Below are 15,141 nucleotides of genomic sequence, written 5' to 3'. Positions count from 1 at the left end.
GGTCCTCCGCGGGGCAGACCAGGAGAGGCGGTCCCGTAGGTACTATGTTCGGATGTCCTTCCCCCCAACCAAACTGAGAAAAGGCATGCTCTAGCTGTGTTTTAAGCTGGCAATGTGTACCCAGCCATAGTTATGATATTTGGAATATTTACTTTGCCCTGGGGTAGGGGGGAAACATGCAGTGGCTGAACAGCTGGCTGGGGGGGAACATGATACGAGCACAACATTGCAGTGGATTGAAAGAGCATCAAGGTAATTTGTGCAACCGAGAGCCCTAAAACTCTTGCAAAGAGTGGCTTGACTTTGCTGAGGCATCTGAGCTCAGCACTGAGACTCACTGAATGCTCTCCCAACAGCAGCAGGTGCTGGGGACCAGAAGACCTTCCCCAAGGTAGACTCCCCATTTGAAATCCCCTCCATGGGAAGGCTCACTTCAGCCCCTCACTGTCCATCATTTAGCCGTGAGGCTAAGTCTGTCTGACTCACCCCTAGGTTTAGTTAACATCCCAGGCATTCATTGTTTGCTAGCTGTGGTGCCAGGTTTAATAAAACAGTCCTAGGGTTTTATTTCTTACCTGGCTTTCGGATGTTGCTGCTGCTTGATTTGAACCTTATCCCAGCTTTTCTCCCGAAGGAGTCCGAAGGGATGTCGTGTTTCCTCCTGAAGGAGTCCCAAATGTCATAAATAGCCCAACATTAAATTCCAAAAATGCGAAACGATTTTCAGTATGTCTACAACAGTTTCAGGAACGCGGGTGACGCTGTGGGTTAAACCACAGAGCCTAGGACTTGCTGATCAGAAGGTTGGTGGTTCGAATCCCCGCGACGGGGTGAGCTCCCGTTGCTCGGTCCCTGCTCCTGCCAATCTAGCAGTTCGAAAGCATGTCAAAGTGCAAGTAGATAAATAGGTTCCGCTCCGGCGGGAAGGTAAATGGCATTTCCGTGTGCTGCTCTGGTTCACCAGAAGTGGCTTAGTCCTGCTGGCCACATGACCTGGAAGCTGTACGCCGACTTCCTCGGCCAGTAAAGTGAGATGAGCGCCCAGTGGCGTAGCGTGGGTTGTCAGCACCCGGGGCAAGGCAAGTAATTTGCGCCCCCTAACCCGTGGATTTGCGCCCCCTTACCCTAACCCCCAGATGTTGCGCCCGGTGCGGCCGGGCCCCCCTGCACCCCCCACGCTACGCCACTGTGAGTGCCGCAACCCCAGAGTCAGCCACGACTGGACCTAATGGTCAGGGGTCCCTTTACCTTTACAACAGTTTCAAACATACCGTGGTACCTCGGGTTACATACGCTTCAAGTTACATAGGCTTCAGGTTACATACGCTTCAGGTTACAGACTCTGCTAACCCAGAAATAGTACCTTGGGTTAAGAATTTTGCTTCAGGATGAGAACAGAAATTGCACGGCGGTGGCGCGGCAGCAGCAGGAGGCCCCATTAGCTAAAGTGGTGCTTCAGGTTAAGAACAGTTTCAGGTTAAGTACAGACCTCCGGAATGAATTAAGTACTTAACCCGAGGTACCACTGTACTTATTTTAAAGACTGCTTGTTATATTCCTCCTTAAAGTCCAAGGGCAAGGTATTTAAATAGACAGAGGTATTTAAACCACAGTGCTCGTCCTTTGCCCCATTAGAGGACCGGGCTTGGCTGACCCAAACAGCTGTGCCTTAATTTCCTCCCACAAGGCCGTTCTGCTCCTTCCAGAGAGAGGGACAGACCTGTGACCAAGAGGGCTTGCTTTGCAGGGCGAAGGTCCCAGTTCCAATCATACCTCTCACCCACCACTGCAACATAGACTGTTAGGATTGTAGACTTGGAAGGGTTCCCCAAAGGTCCTCTAGTCCAACCCCTTGCGATGCAGAGGAATCACAGCTAAGGAACTCCTGACATACAGGCATCCAAACTGTGTTTAAAAACCTTCAGTGAAGGAGAGTCCACTACCTTCCAAGGCAAAATAATATAATTGTGGAGTTGGAAGGGCCCTCCAGGGCTATCTAGTCCAACCCCTTGCAATGCAGAAATCACAGCGAAAGAATTCCTGACAGATGGCCACCCGCTTTCTGTTTAAAAACCTCCAGTCCACACCCGAGCTTTTTTGCAACATGTTTCGAGCTTTTTGTATTTTATCTGTCTTGTGTAACTTTTTGTAAGCCACCTTGAGTCCCGTTTTGGGGGGAAAGGTGGGATGAAAATAACAAAAATTAAAATACTCCGATTCAGAAAGATCTCCTCCCTAAGATTGGTTTGAATCCATGGGCTCCGGCCCGACCCTCTCCAATGGATTCAGTGCTCCAAATTAAAAAGGCCTGGGCACTAGCTGGGAATGTTTCCCCGCGCTAGACATCGCAGAGCAGACACTGCGGGGCTCAGAGGTCCGGCCTGTGGGAAGCGCCTTCCTGCCGCGCTCCTTCGCAGGAGGCATAGAGGCCGGGCGACGCGAGCACTTCGGATGAGTTTGTGCGTAATGGCATTTGCTGGCGCGGCTCCCAAGCATCCTCTCTCGTGCCGAATGCAGACGAGTGCAGGCTCCTCGGGGCAGGGACTCGCTCGCCCGGGTGCACAGCGCCGTATTTACCGAGGTAGCCGGACAAGCCAACAACAAAGCGCCGACGGACGGAGTTGCATGCGCGCTTTCTCCATCTCCACTGCGCAAAGGCGCTTCCCTTCTCCTTCCCCCGGGCGCCCTTGCGCTTTCAGAGCCAGAAGTTGGCAACTGTCCCCGGACTCCCTGAGCCATCCGAGGCGCGCCTCCCTCCCCCCCCCCCACCTTCCCCGGGGCGCTTGTCCCCCCCAAGACGGACCCCGGGGCTGCTTTTCCTCTGCGCGGCCGCAAGAGGGAGCTTCCCCCTCTCTCCCCCTCCCCTTTCCCTCCCCCCTCCTCCTCCTTGGCTTCCAGCTGTTCCCAACAGAGACTGACAGCTGGGCCCGGGGGTTGCTATAGGGATAGGCAAATTGCCCCGCCAGCCCCGGCTCGTTATAGGCGGGGAGGTGGCTGCCCCCGCCTCGGCGGGCGGGGCCTGGCGCCGCTCCCTATAAAAGGAAGAATGCTCCATTCAGCACTTCAGTTACTCGCCAACGGGGGGGAGGCGGCCGAGGGGGCGGCAGCAGGAGCAGGAGGAGCAGCAGCAGCGCTCGGGACCCTCGCGCGCCCTGCAAAGCGGGCAGGAGGAGGGGACGCGCGCCTCGTGCAATTCCAGGACGCCCCCCACTTGCGGGGGGGGCAGAAAAAGTGCCGGGAGGGGGGCGCTGGCCGCCTGGCAAAGCCGCCTCTCTGCTGCTCCTCCTCCTGCCGCTGCTTTGCTGCTGGGACCCCGGAGCGTCGGCGGAGAAGGAGCCGAGCAGAGGCAGGGAAGCGCGCCCGGCGTTGCAGCTGAGCGCCGCGGCCAGGCTGGAGGGGGGCTGCCCGGAGCCCGCAGGACGACCACCGCCCTCCCTGCACCGCCTCCTCCCCGCGGCGCGCCCCCCTCCTGGCCCCATGGACTTTTTGGAGTGAGGGCAACTTTCCCCGACGACGCCTCCTTCGCCCTCGCCAGCGAAAGCCGCTTCTTCTTCCATTTTCTCTTTCTCTCTCTCGCCACCTACCCCGCTCCAGTCTTTCCCTCTCTCCCTCCTTCCTCGCAAACTCTCCTCCACTGAGATCGGACGCAGCAACTTTTCCTGCTTCTGCTCTCCGGCTGCCGTCGGAAGGGGGCCTCAGCGGAGACCGGGCGGCGGGCGTCGTCGAGGCGGCCTCGGGGCGCGGAGCTCTCCGCGCGGAGCTCGGGGGCCGGGGCAGGCGGCGGCCCGGGCGGCCCTCTATGCGGTGAGATGGCGTCGGAGCTGGCCATGAGCGCGGCGGACTTGCCCACCAGCCCGCTGGCCATCGAGTACGTCAACGACTTCGACCTGATGAAGTTCGAGGTGAAGAAGGAGCCGGCCGAGGCGGAGCGCTTCTGCCACCGCCTGCCGCCGCCGGGCTCGCTCTCCTCGACGCCCATCAGCACGCCCTGCTCCTCCGTGCCGTCGTCGCCCAGCTTCTGCGCGCCCAGCCCCGGAGGGCAGCCGCCGACGGGCCTCGCCCACCCGGGAGGCGGCGGCGGCGGGGGCGGCGGAGGCAACCCCGGAGGGGCGTCGGGCAAGGCCCAGCTGGAAGACCTCTACTGGATGTCCAACTACCAGCACCACTTGAACCCCGAGGCGCTGAACCTGACGCCCGAGGACGCCGTCGAGGCGCTCATCGGACACCACCACCATCACCACCACCACCAGGGCGGCTACGAGGGCTTCCGGGGGGGCCAGCCGTTCCCCGGCGAGGAGTTGGCCCCGTCGGGCCACCACCACCCTCACCACCACCACCCGGGGCACCACCACCACCACCCGGGGGCCGGGCACCACCCTCATCACCACCACCTGCGCCTGGAAGACCGCTTCTCCGACGACCAGCTGGTGTCCATGTCGGTGCGCGAGCTGAACCGGCAGCTGCGCGGCTTCAGCAAGGAGGAGGTGATCCGCCTCAAGCAGAAGCGGCGGACCCTCAAGAACCGCGGCTACGCGCAGTCGTGCCGCTACAAGCGCGTCCAGCAGCGGCACATCTTGGAGAACGAGAAGTGCCAGTTGCAGGGCCAGGTGGAGCAGCTCAAGCAAGAGGTCTCCCGCCTCGCCAAGGAGCGGGACCTCTACAAGGAGAAGTACGAGAAGCTGGCCGGGCGCACCTTCGCCGCCGCCGCCGCCAGGGACCCGTCGCCCGCCCAGGGGGGACCCGCGCCGGGCAAGCCGCCCTCCGCCGACTTCTTCATGTGAAGGCGCGACGGCGCGGACGGGACTGGGGGAGCCCGCGTCCCACCAGCCCTCGAGAACAAGGAAGAAAGCGGTGGGGTGGGGGGCGTGTGAACCCCTGTGGGTTGGCCGCCTCTCCCGCGCCCTCCTCGCTCGCCTCCGGAGAGAAGTTGTAAATACCCGAAGGGGCGCACCGCCTCGCGGTTTCTTTCTTGGGGGTCCCAGGTCGCCACCCCCCACCCCGGGACAGAGGGGAAACCAGACCTGAAGTGGAGGTGGGGTGGGGAGAAAGACCCTCTCCCCACCAAGTCCGCCCGCTCCACCTTCCTTGCACTGACTGCGTTCATACCTTTTTCTACGTACGAAAGCCGACTTGAATTCTTCTTTCTCTTTCCTCGCGCCCTCCCGACTTCGTACTGACTGGCTCTCCTTCTTCCTCTGTCCCCCTCTTCCCACTTTTCCTGCCCTCCCGCACCTCCTGATGCCTCGTCTTTCCTCCGCTGTTAGTCCCTGGCGTGTTCGCCCCGTCGGCTGGCAAAGGAGGCGCGCGGACTTGTACATTTCCTCGCGGGGACGGACGGACGCGCTCCGGGGGACAGGCACCTTTTTTTTGGCAAGGAGGAGGAAGGACAACTTTTCTGTCTCCCCCACCTCAACGTAAACCAAACGAAAGCGCCGGAGCAGGCAAGCCCCCCCTCCAAATATCCCTCGACGTAAAGAAGCAGCAATAGGATTCTGGCGACCAAGGACAGCGCCGTTGGAGAGGGGTCCCCAACTTCCTTCCTCCTTTCCTTCCTTCCTTCCTTGGAGAGCCCGAGGGGCCCCTCGTCCTTCCGCGGCGCCCGACCGGCTCTCTCCCGGCTCTCCTCCGCCTCCTCGAGACCTCCTTCTCTCCGCATTCCTGCATGCCGGACATGTATGGGATTTCAGTAAAATCTCTCCCCCAAACCCGCCCCGTCCCTTCCAAGAACAGATGAGGGGAAAGCATGAACCAGTTGTTCTCGCCGCCCCTCCCCAAACTTTGTATTTTATGTCCAGAATTTTCCCCCTCTCCCCCTCCTTTTCGGTGCATCTTAAACAGAATCTGATAGTCTTAAAAAAAAAAAAAGATTTTGCAAAGTGATATTTTCCGCCTCCCTTCTTTCCTGATGGAACAGTGATGCTCAAATAACGCTGGACCTTTTTTCCCCTTGCGAGGAGGACCTCCACAATCTGGGTTGAGTTTACTTGCCTTTTTAATTCCCCTCCTTTTTTTCTTAATTATTATTTTTGTCTGTGTGCGTTTTTTATTTTAAAAAAAACCAAACCAACGGGGAACTGAGCCAGACTTAACTTATTTAAGGTGTCCACTTGTACATATTAGTAGGTCCTTAGTTCCTTTCTCTTCCTCCTCCTCCTGCTCTCCCACTGCCCAGTCTTATCTTCTTGACCCTTTACTTTGCTTGGTGACTTTAAAAGGAAAAAAAAGAAAGAAAACTTTAAAAAAACAAACACGAGTCTTAATGAAAGTTTGTATGTAATAGCATGCAAATAATATAAGAATTAATTTAACGATGTTGACAAAGCCGAATGCACTATATACAGTAATCAATTGGATTAAATAATGCTGTTTGTTTTATAGAGATTTAAAATTATCTATGCTGTTTAAAACAATATTGGGGGAAAGAAAAGTAAACACTCTTAAAGACAATTTGAAAGGCAATAGAGTTAATATATGAACTGCAATCTGTTGGCTGCTATATAATATTACTAATACTATGCACCAGAATTATTTATTAAATTCCAAGGAAACGAAATAACAGTTTGAACCTTGATTTATAAAATGCACACTTTATTTATTGCTAATAATGATGATAATAATAATAATAATACAAACAAACAAAAAAATGCAATTGTGCTTTTGGGTGAAGGCTTAACTGATTCACAGCTGGGCTATTTTTTTTAAGATAAAAGTTGTTTGTTTAAAAAGAGGACTCTTAGGAATAAGTATCTTTCAAGCATATGGGTGTTTCTCAAAACCCGGCACAATTTGTGAAATTTTGGAACCTGGTGCATTTTTAGGTGCAAGGCATTTTAAAGGAAATTTCAATTTCTGTGGTTTTTAAAACACTGTTGCATCCAGATACAACCAATTTCATCTCCAGAGCTTCGATACGGTTCTTAATTTTGTCCCCACATCCTGCTCTTGAGCCATGCAGGCTGTTGCAACCTCAAACCAACTGAATATTTATATATATAGATATATTTTTGTTTGTTTGTCATGAATTGTTTCTTCTTTGTGTTTCAGGCATCAGTGCAAAAAGCCTCCTTCTAGCTTTCATTTGCTACGAAACAAAAATAAATCTCTTTAGACATATTTCTTCGTCTTGCTGCCTTTTCTAGTCTTGTCCCCCCCCCCCTTCTTTGAACACATTTTGCACGTTCTGGGAGCTGTGTCTTGGGTTTATTGGATGTAGGAAACGAAATGGCCAGTGCCTCTCCCGTTTTCTTCCTCGCATTTTCTTTGCAAGAAAATCAGAAGTGTGTTCGGAGACCGAGTGAGCAAGAGAGAGGGGGGGATGTGTGGGGATTGTGCACGTCTAGCCTGTGATCTTCAGGAATTTGAAAAAGTACATTAAATTTACCTAAATTCAAAGACCTCCCGCCCAGAACTGTTCTGTTAGCAAACTGTCAAATTAAATTAATCTCTCTTTATTAATAAGAAGGCTGGGAAAGATTGCTGAATGAGGTCAATGGCTCGTATAGTCCAGCATTCTGTTCTCACATTGGCAGACCAGATGCAACAATGGAAAGCCTGATTTTGATATTCTAGTTTCTTGGAGTTATGCTACAATTACACCACTTACCATTTAAAACAACTAGATTATTCCCCTCCCCCCCCCCCAATATCTGTGATTTTTTATTTTTTTTGCAATTTGGGCAGCAGCTTTTGGGGAAAGGAAATCGCCTTGTCTTCTGAATTCCTTCTTGGCAAATGTATTTGCATGCAGCCTTTAAATAACAGAAGGTATATTTAAAATGTGGCTTTTAAAAAATGTGTTAAATTCTTGGCTTATTTTAGGTTTACAGTATATGAATGGGTATATTTGTGGAATGTACCACAGATTGTTATTTCCTCCCTCCTATTGGGGAAATGAGTTTTTCATGCTGGATTTAAAACAATTATTCTAAATGAAAGGGTTTCATTGGAGTAGAAAGTGGGTATATTGTTTCATTGTGTTCCCAGTTAATTAGTTAAAAGAAAATTTTGCTCCAGTTGGAGGGCTCTTTTTAACCGCTTTCCTCACTGCCTGTTTTTATAACCAAATGCAGAGTGTATCCTCTTGACTTTTATTTTAGATGGTAATAAATTGGCTTATTTCCTACTTCAACTACTTAGGGGTTTATGTTCTCTTTTAAATCAATCCATATAACTTCTTTAAAATACTGTGGGAGTTGGAAGAATGGAGTATGGGGAGGATTTTCTGATTTTAACAGCATGAATTTCTTAAACCTAGGACGTTAGAAAAGGGAGTAAGCATTTTAACCTGGAAATAAAAGCTTTTAGAAAATAAAAATAGCAATTGCACTGATAAACCTGCATGTATTATTTGTATTTAAAACTTTCGCATGAAATATTTCAAGCAAAGAAACCCCCCAAATTCAAACAATTCATGCCTGGACGGATTTATTTTTTTTTTGGGGGGGGGAGGAATGATATAAACTTACTAAATCTCTAAATCTTTTTCTGCTTGGGGTGAATTGCCTGTGCTTTTTTTTAGCCACAATCCAACAGGAATAAGTTCTGTGTGAGCCTTGTTGAAATCAATTGGGGCCATATCAGAGCATTCTTGTGACTTGGTTGAAATTGGGGGTTTCTAGAAAGATCTTTTCCAGTGTGGGGCGTGATCCTAGAGGGCTTGCCCCGGGATTCATCCGGACTGCCGCCATCCTCTTCCAGGACAGTTGTGCCCACTCTGCCCCAATGAAAAGGGGTCCAAGACCTGAACTCCGCAGAATGTCCTGCTCCCCAAAACTCCTGCAAAAATTTGATTTTAGCTCCTCCGCTCTTTGGCTGAACCTGTTTCCAGTTTTACCGATGTCCCCATTAGTAGGCAAAGAAGACCAAGCAAGGGTGAGTATAGAAGCAGAGAGTTGGCAACCACTTGGCTGCTTTTTAATTATTATTTTTCTTGAAGTGGGGAAAATGTTGGAAGCTTGAATTTGGGCACCTTTTTTAAAAAAAATAGCTTTGTCTAGTTGAGTATGGCATGCAGACTGGGAGGTGGTACTAACCTTGGCCGGCACACCTTGCCTTTGTCCTTCCTCCTCCTCGTATTAGTTTTATTGTTTGCTGGTCAAATTTTGCCTCCTCACCCCACCCCCTTTTGCTGCTCCTTTGCTTTTCCAAATCCATGTCCGATTGGCCTCGGCGCCATTTTGCTTTCGTCCTGCGCATTGTGGCAGGAAGGGCGTGATGGACAGGGTTATGAGAAGTTGTCCTGTGATGCTGAAATGTTATGCTGGAAGTATACCTGGGCTACCCAGACAGCTTTGTGGTCTTCCGTGTGGTCCTCCATCCTTTCTGAATGGCAAATGGTTAGCTGCTTCCATGGAACTGTGATTTGACAGATCCATAGATATTTGTATATATGCTCCCCCCCCCCCCACAATGTTACAGAACCAAGCTCGGCGTCTTAATCCACTTTTGAGGCTCCCCTCCGGTCGTTCCGCACTAAGCTTACGTTTTCGCAGTGCGCAACTCCCTGCAATGCCAAATCTGTTGGCGTTTCTTTCAGCAGAGATATTGATGTGACCTGATGTGTCACAGCTACTTCTTGGGGGCGGGACCTTGATCCCCAAAAGCGGCGAAAGAACGGCGCCTGCTTTTTGTGATTTAACCTGACACGGTTTGCAGTTCCAGATGTGGACTTGAGGAGAAGCAGAGGTTGCAAGACTGGCACAACATCTGTCTGAAGTGGGGCAGTGTTAGCCAGCCTGAGGAAAGCAGTGGAGGTTTTTGGATTGGGAATCTAGCCTGGAGGAATTAAAACGCTCTCTCTTCCTTTCCCGCTTCCCCTTATTCGCCGCTTTTCGAATCCTCAACCTCTTCTGGCTTTTATGTGCATGTGTGTTGGTAATTTCTCATGCTTTCCTAGAACCTCTTTCTTCTTTCATTTTGTGCTGTCTCTCCACGCCTTGGTCTCAAAACCTCTAGGCAGGCCATTATTGCCAGGTGCGATTCATCCCTTTCCTGTAGCGAAGTCTCTGCTTGTTATTCTCCAGAACAGACAAGGCAATGACTAAACAAGGACAGAGGGGATCTTTGGGACAGTGCAAGGTGCTTCTGACCACAGCAACTTGAGAAATGCCAAGTCACAGGCAATAATTTCCAAGAGCCAAAGACATTGGTGTCAGGCGACAGGGAGCTAAGAGCAAAAAAGTCTCCTCTGTCCAAATGCAGTTTTAAATCTACCCAGCTTTTCCCACCGTGCAGAGTGTTGTGGGTGGTGCTTTCTGTTTGGGGGTTTTCCAGCCTGAAATTGGGGTGAAGGATGGCCTACAGCTGCTGAAACTCATATATATGATATGACCTTTAAAAACAGCAACCACTCTGAAACGGAGAGTAATCACTTTACAGAATGTAAGGCATTGCATTTCCAAAACTGTTCCTTGCATTTCTCTCCCATTAGTCCCGCTAGTTTAGAATTCCATCCAATTCCTGCCTCCATACCAGTTTTCACTTGGGCATGAGGGAGACGCCTGTGCTTTGTACATCTCTGGCACTTAAAAGTTAGAGAGATGCTGTCTTTGAAAATGAAACTTGCATCTTTGCTGTTGCGCTCTGTTGCCAATGACAGCTTACTTCAGTATTTTTATTTTTAAAAACCCAATATGCTAGTGGCTATTGCAATATCTGGTGCCGACGGCATTTTTTGTATATTTCTTGGTACCTTTTTCGTCGTCTTAAAAAACCTGAGCAAACCATTCTCTGCTATACTGTCCTCACTATTCAAGATCTTATAGTTCATTCCCCTCTAACCCCCTCTGTTTTCACGAGCTGAAAATCCCTGAATATTAAGATTTTAAGATTTTCTCCAGTATAAATTGAGGGATTGCTTCCTAATTTTGAAATCGTCAACTGGGAATCCCATTGAGGGTTTAAGCCTTCATTTCTGTAGCTTCTTTCCCTGACCCTAAATTTCCCCCGGTGGGGAAGGACAAATCACCTCTGTGCTCCTTGCCTTGACTCTGTTTCTCTTCCTGTGTCTACTGGAATTGGCACGGCGCTTTGGCAATGCCTTAAATCCTAACGGGCACCCCAATTTGTTTTGTATGCCCCCCTCAAATGTCATCTATATGAAGTCAGAAAGAGGATAAGGGGCATAAACATTCAGTGTGTGTGTTGTTTTTTAAATAGTCCTTTTTGTGGCTCTCCATTTCTAAGATTTACTGCTGTTTCTTTAATTAAATTGAACCGTTTGTGCCTGTTTTCCAGCTTCTTTTAAAGCTTTAACAATTAGGATCGCAGGAAGCTGTTTTATATCGGGCCGAGCTCTTTGCCCCTTAGTTGCAAACACTCTGCATTTAAAGCACACTTTCCTGTGCAGAGAATCATTAGAACTATAGTTTACACTCAAGAGCTACAATTCCCAGCAGCCTTAAAAGCCTTAAACTACAGTGCCCAGGTTTATTGGGGTGTGTGTGTGTGGGCATATGGATGTGATTTAAATGCACAGTGTGGTTGCAGCCATTGTTTCTTAGTAGCAGAAGCTTCCAGGTGTCTTTGCTCCCAGCTCTTTCTGTTAGAAGATGCCAGGATTGAACCTCTGGCCTGTGTGCCCTTCCAAATTTAGCAGCACCAATCCTTCCTGTTTTGTTTTGTTTTGTTTTGTTTTTTTAAGTCTCAGCCCACCCTGGCATCTATAAAGTGAGCCTGTGCCTTTGCCTTTGATGTTCCATTTGCCGGTGGTTTAACGGATCGATCCAGAACTGTTAATATTATAGCGTTTAACTCTTAAGAACACAGGAAAGCTGGCCTTATATATGGAGTCAGACCGCTGGGCCATTTTGCCTGGCACTGCCCACTGCCCCTTTAATTTGCTTCTTCCAAAGAGCTCGGGGTGTGTGGCAAAGGTGGGTTCCCTCTGTACCTGTGTAAGAGCCTAGCAAGAGCCGGGAAGGTGGGCTCAGGCTGCAGACTGAGCAACTGAGTCGAGTTTAGCGCTTGCGTCTCTGCCGCGGGTGTCCAGTCCCCCACCTTGTGGCAACCCCTGTCCCGTTAAAGCGGCCATCTTCTGACTCTCAGACTGTGCCTGTTCGCCTCCAAGCTGTGGCTGGGCATCTCCTTGCCTTGGAAGCGCCATCCCTAGGTTGGAAAACTGGCATCCTGGAGCAGTTAGACAGAGGCCTTGCCCAAAGGAGCTGCCATCTTTGATGCTCTGCCCTGTGGTTAGAGGCCTGCTGAATCCTTTCGACCTGGGGGAGCCCCTCCTAAGAGAGCAGGCCTTACGCAGACGTAGGTTCCAGAGGAATCTGCCTTTTACCAAGTCGGACCATTGAGGTCCATATTGTCTACACCAACTGGCAGCTGCTTTCTGGAGTTTCAATGCCAGGGATTGAACTTGTGACCTTCTACATGCAAGGCAGATGTGCTGCCACTGAGCGTTGTGCCTGCAAGTGAGCTCTTCTGAACTCAGTGGACTTGCTTCTGAGTAGACTTGAATAATAATAATAATAATAATAATAATAATAATAATAATTATTATTATTATTATTTATACCCCGCCCATCTGGCTGCGTTTCCCCAGCCACTCTGGGTGGCTCCCAATCAAGTGTTAAAAACAGTACAGTGTTAAATATTAAAAACTTGCCTAAACAGGGCTGCCTTCAGATGTCCTTTAAAGAGAAGATAGCTGCTTATTTCCTTCACATCTGAAGGGTGGGTTTCCACAGGGTGGGTGCCACCACCGAGAAGGCCCTGTGTCTGGTTCCCTGCAACCTCACTTCTTGCAATGAGGGAACCGCCAGAAAGCCCTCGGCGCTGGATCTCAGTGTAGGCTTGAACAGTAAAGGGCTTTTCTCCCCTCACCCCCTTTTCTCTTTACGCAGGTTCTCCCAAAACTGCTGGCTCTCGGATTAATCTCTCTGGTTCGGATTTTGAATGCCCACAGTTCCCTCTTGTTAGTGATCTCATCTCTCCCATCCTATCTGTGTCTGTCTTTAAATTGAGCTCTTGATGCTTGTTCTCCAAGCACAAACACTGTTCTTCTCTTTCGGGGGTGAAAATGGAAATCAATGCAACCCGCAGCCTGATGCTAACCACACTTCCTTACAAGTAAGCCAGCTAACGTGAACGGAATTTGCTTCCAAATCACTCCGCTTAAGGTTGCCGCGGTGAATGATTTTTAACTCTGTGTGTTTAGCTGTCTTGATTTCAGTGGGACTTGTTCACGGCCAGATTTTGTTAGGCTGCACCCCAAACAGGCAAATATATATTTGTGCCAATTTCTCAGGCTTGTTTAATAGAGAGACGGTGGTTGTTGCCTAATGAAGTTAGCCGAGCAAAGTATTGTTTGATTTATGAAACGCTGCTGACATGAGAGCGTTCTGGAGAGAATTCCAGGCAGAATCTTAAAAATGGAGTTAGCACCATTTGGCAAACTGAGCCCAAACTCTGCATTGTCTGTTGCCGTGAGCATGATTCTCTCTTGCTGCCATAATGAAGAAATCTCCTGGTATGGTGGCTTGTTCAAGGGAGTGTGTCATTTGAGCTTTCTTTCCAGTGTTTATACTTTAAAAAATAAGATGCAGACTGAACCAGATTTTTTTTTTGAGAGAGATGTGGCGGAGAAATATACATAATTGTTTCTACGGGGAAAGGAGGAAGATGGGCAGCGCTCCCATTTACACTTTAGGTTCAACCAAAGATAGAATGAGCATCAGAAATATGTCTGTCTGCAGTACCGGCCGGTGGTGGCACAGTGTTTTCTCAAATCATCTGTTGTCCGGGCTTTTATTTTTATTTTTTATTTTTTTAGGTCCTCAACATGGTATTTTATTTTGTTCACATACACTATGCCATAAACTCATATGGAATTGGTTCCAGCAGCTCTGGCTCCTTGCCACTGTTTCTCACAAAGTGGGCTTCTCTTGGAGGAGCAGGCTGGCGTTTTAGTTCAAACCAAATTCCCTTTTCCTTTCCTTTTTTCTTTTTCATTTTCTTTCACATGCTGCAAGAAGCTGTCTCTGCTCTTTGAGTGCTTAATATGCTCAATTCGCACATTAATTCTCTTGGCCAGAATCTTGCCCTTAACTTTCTTGTTCACAATAATGCCCACAGCATGCTGGGTAATGTTGTATACCCTTCCTGTCTTGCCATGGTAACATTTGTGGGGCATGCCTTTCTGAATTGTGCCCATGCCCTTTATGTCAACAATATCACCCTTCTTATAGATGCGCATGTAGGTAGCAAGAGGGACCACACCATGTTTGCGAAAGGGTCTTGAGAACATGTAACGTGTCCCCCTCCTCTTCCCCTTGGTGTTGGTCATCTTGACGGTTTACTGTAAGATGGCGTCCGAGGCCGAAAGGCTCCGGGCTTTTATTTTGATGAAAAACTAAATTCATTTTGCTTGCAATATTCCCCAGGCAGCTTGTGTGTGTGTGTCTGTTTGCCTCTGCTCACTTACATTTATATGAACTTTTAGGAATATACTGCAAGTTGGTTCTAAATTTCCCCCTCCCTCCACCTGGATTTCCTTATATTCTCTCCTTTTCAAAGTATCCCTGGTATATGAAAATCCCAGACTGGGGGAGATAAGATTGTGGGGAGACGTTGATTTGAATGAGAAGCTCACTGTCCATATTGGACAACAGTCTGAATGAGCTGGGGCTTCTTATAATACAAGCGACTTGTATTGATAAAGCAATGAGGAATTGTCAGAAGGGATGCCTTAATTTTCAGTCATTTTCTCTTGGGAAGATGTTCCAAGATACCTTCTTTTGAGTCCCACAAATGGGGCAGTTATATAACTGTTTTTCTTGCTCTCTCCCCCCCCATCTCCTGACTTTTCCGCCCATGTAGGAAGCCAGGCCTTCGTACTCCTCTGGGGTCAATATCTTTCTTTCCTCCCATTCCTCAGCCCTTCTGCTTTTATATTTCCTAGAGCCCGAGTTTTATTATTTCCCCACCTTTCTCCTTTATTCTAGAAATTGGGTGGGGTGAGTGTGCCCAAAACACCCCTCCAGCGATTCCTACACCCCCCCCCCCCGCTTTCTGGGATTTCCCAGGCTGAAGACCTGAAGTCCTGTGGCCAGGACGGGTGTGCCAAATGGAATTGGCACTACAAAGAGTCTGGATCTATAGAATACAATGTGATGTGTGGACACCGAGTGCTGTACG

General features: G+C 49.4%; 2 protein-coding genes across 2 annotated transcripts; one reads left to right on the top strand and one right to left on the bottom strand.

Moving 5' to 3' along the window:
- The first annotated feature begins 3,085 nt into the window (after positions 1-3,085).
- Positions 3,086-6,046, top strand: MAFA (MAF bZIP transcription factor A). The gene has a single exon (XM_083517835.1). It carries the CDS (start codon positions 3,810-3,812, stop codon positions 4,779-4,781), a length of 972 nt encoding a protein of 323 aa, XP_083373961.1. The 5' UTR covers positions 3,086-3,809; the 3' UTR covers positions 4,782-6,046.
- A 7,732-nt stretch (positions 6,047-13,778) lies between these two features.
- LOC310713684 (large ribosomal subunit protein eL21-like) lies at positions 13,779-14,341 on the bottom strand. Its single transcript, XM_083518118.1, is given in 2 exon segments — positions 13,779-13,951; positions 13,953-14,341. Coding segments are annotated over 2 exon segments (477 nt in total). The 5' UTR covers positions 14,291-14,341; the 3' UTR covers positions 13,779-13,812.
- Positions 14,342-15,141: the final 800 nt, after the last annotated feature.

The sequence above is a fragment of the Podarcis liolepis genome (genome assembly GCF_965112155.1).
Source record: "Podarcis liolepis genome assembly, chromosome: 8".
Lineage (NCBI taxonomy): Eukaryota > Metazoa > Chordata > Lepidosauria > Squamata > Lacertidae > Podarcis > Podarcis liolepis.
The sequence above is the reverse complement of the archived record's forward strand: the minus strand, read 5'-3'. Positions and strand labels throughout refer to the sequence as shown.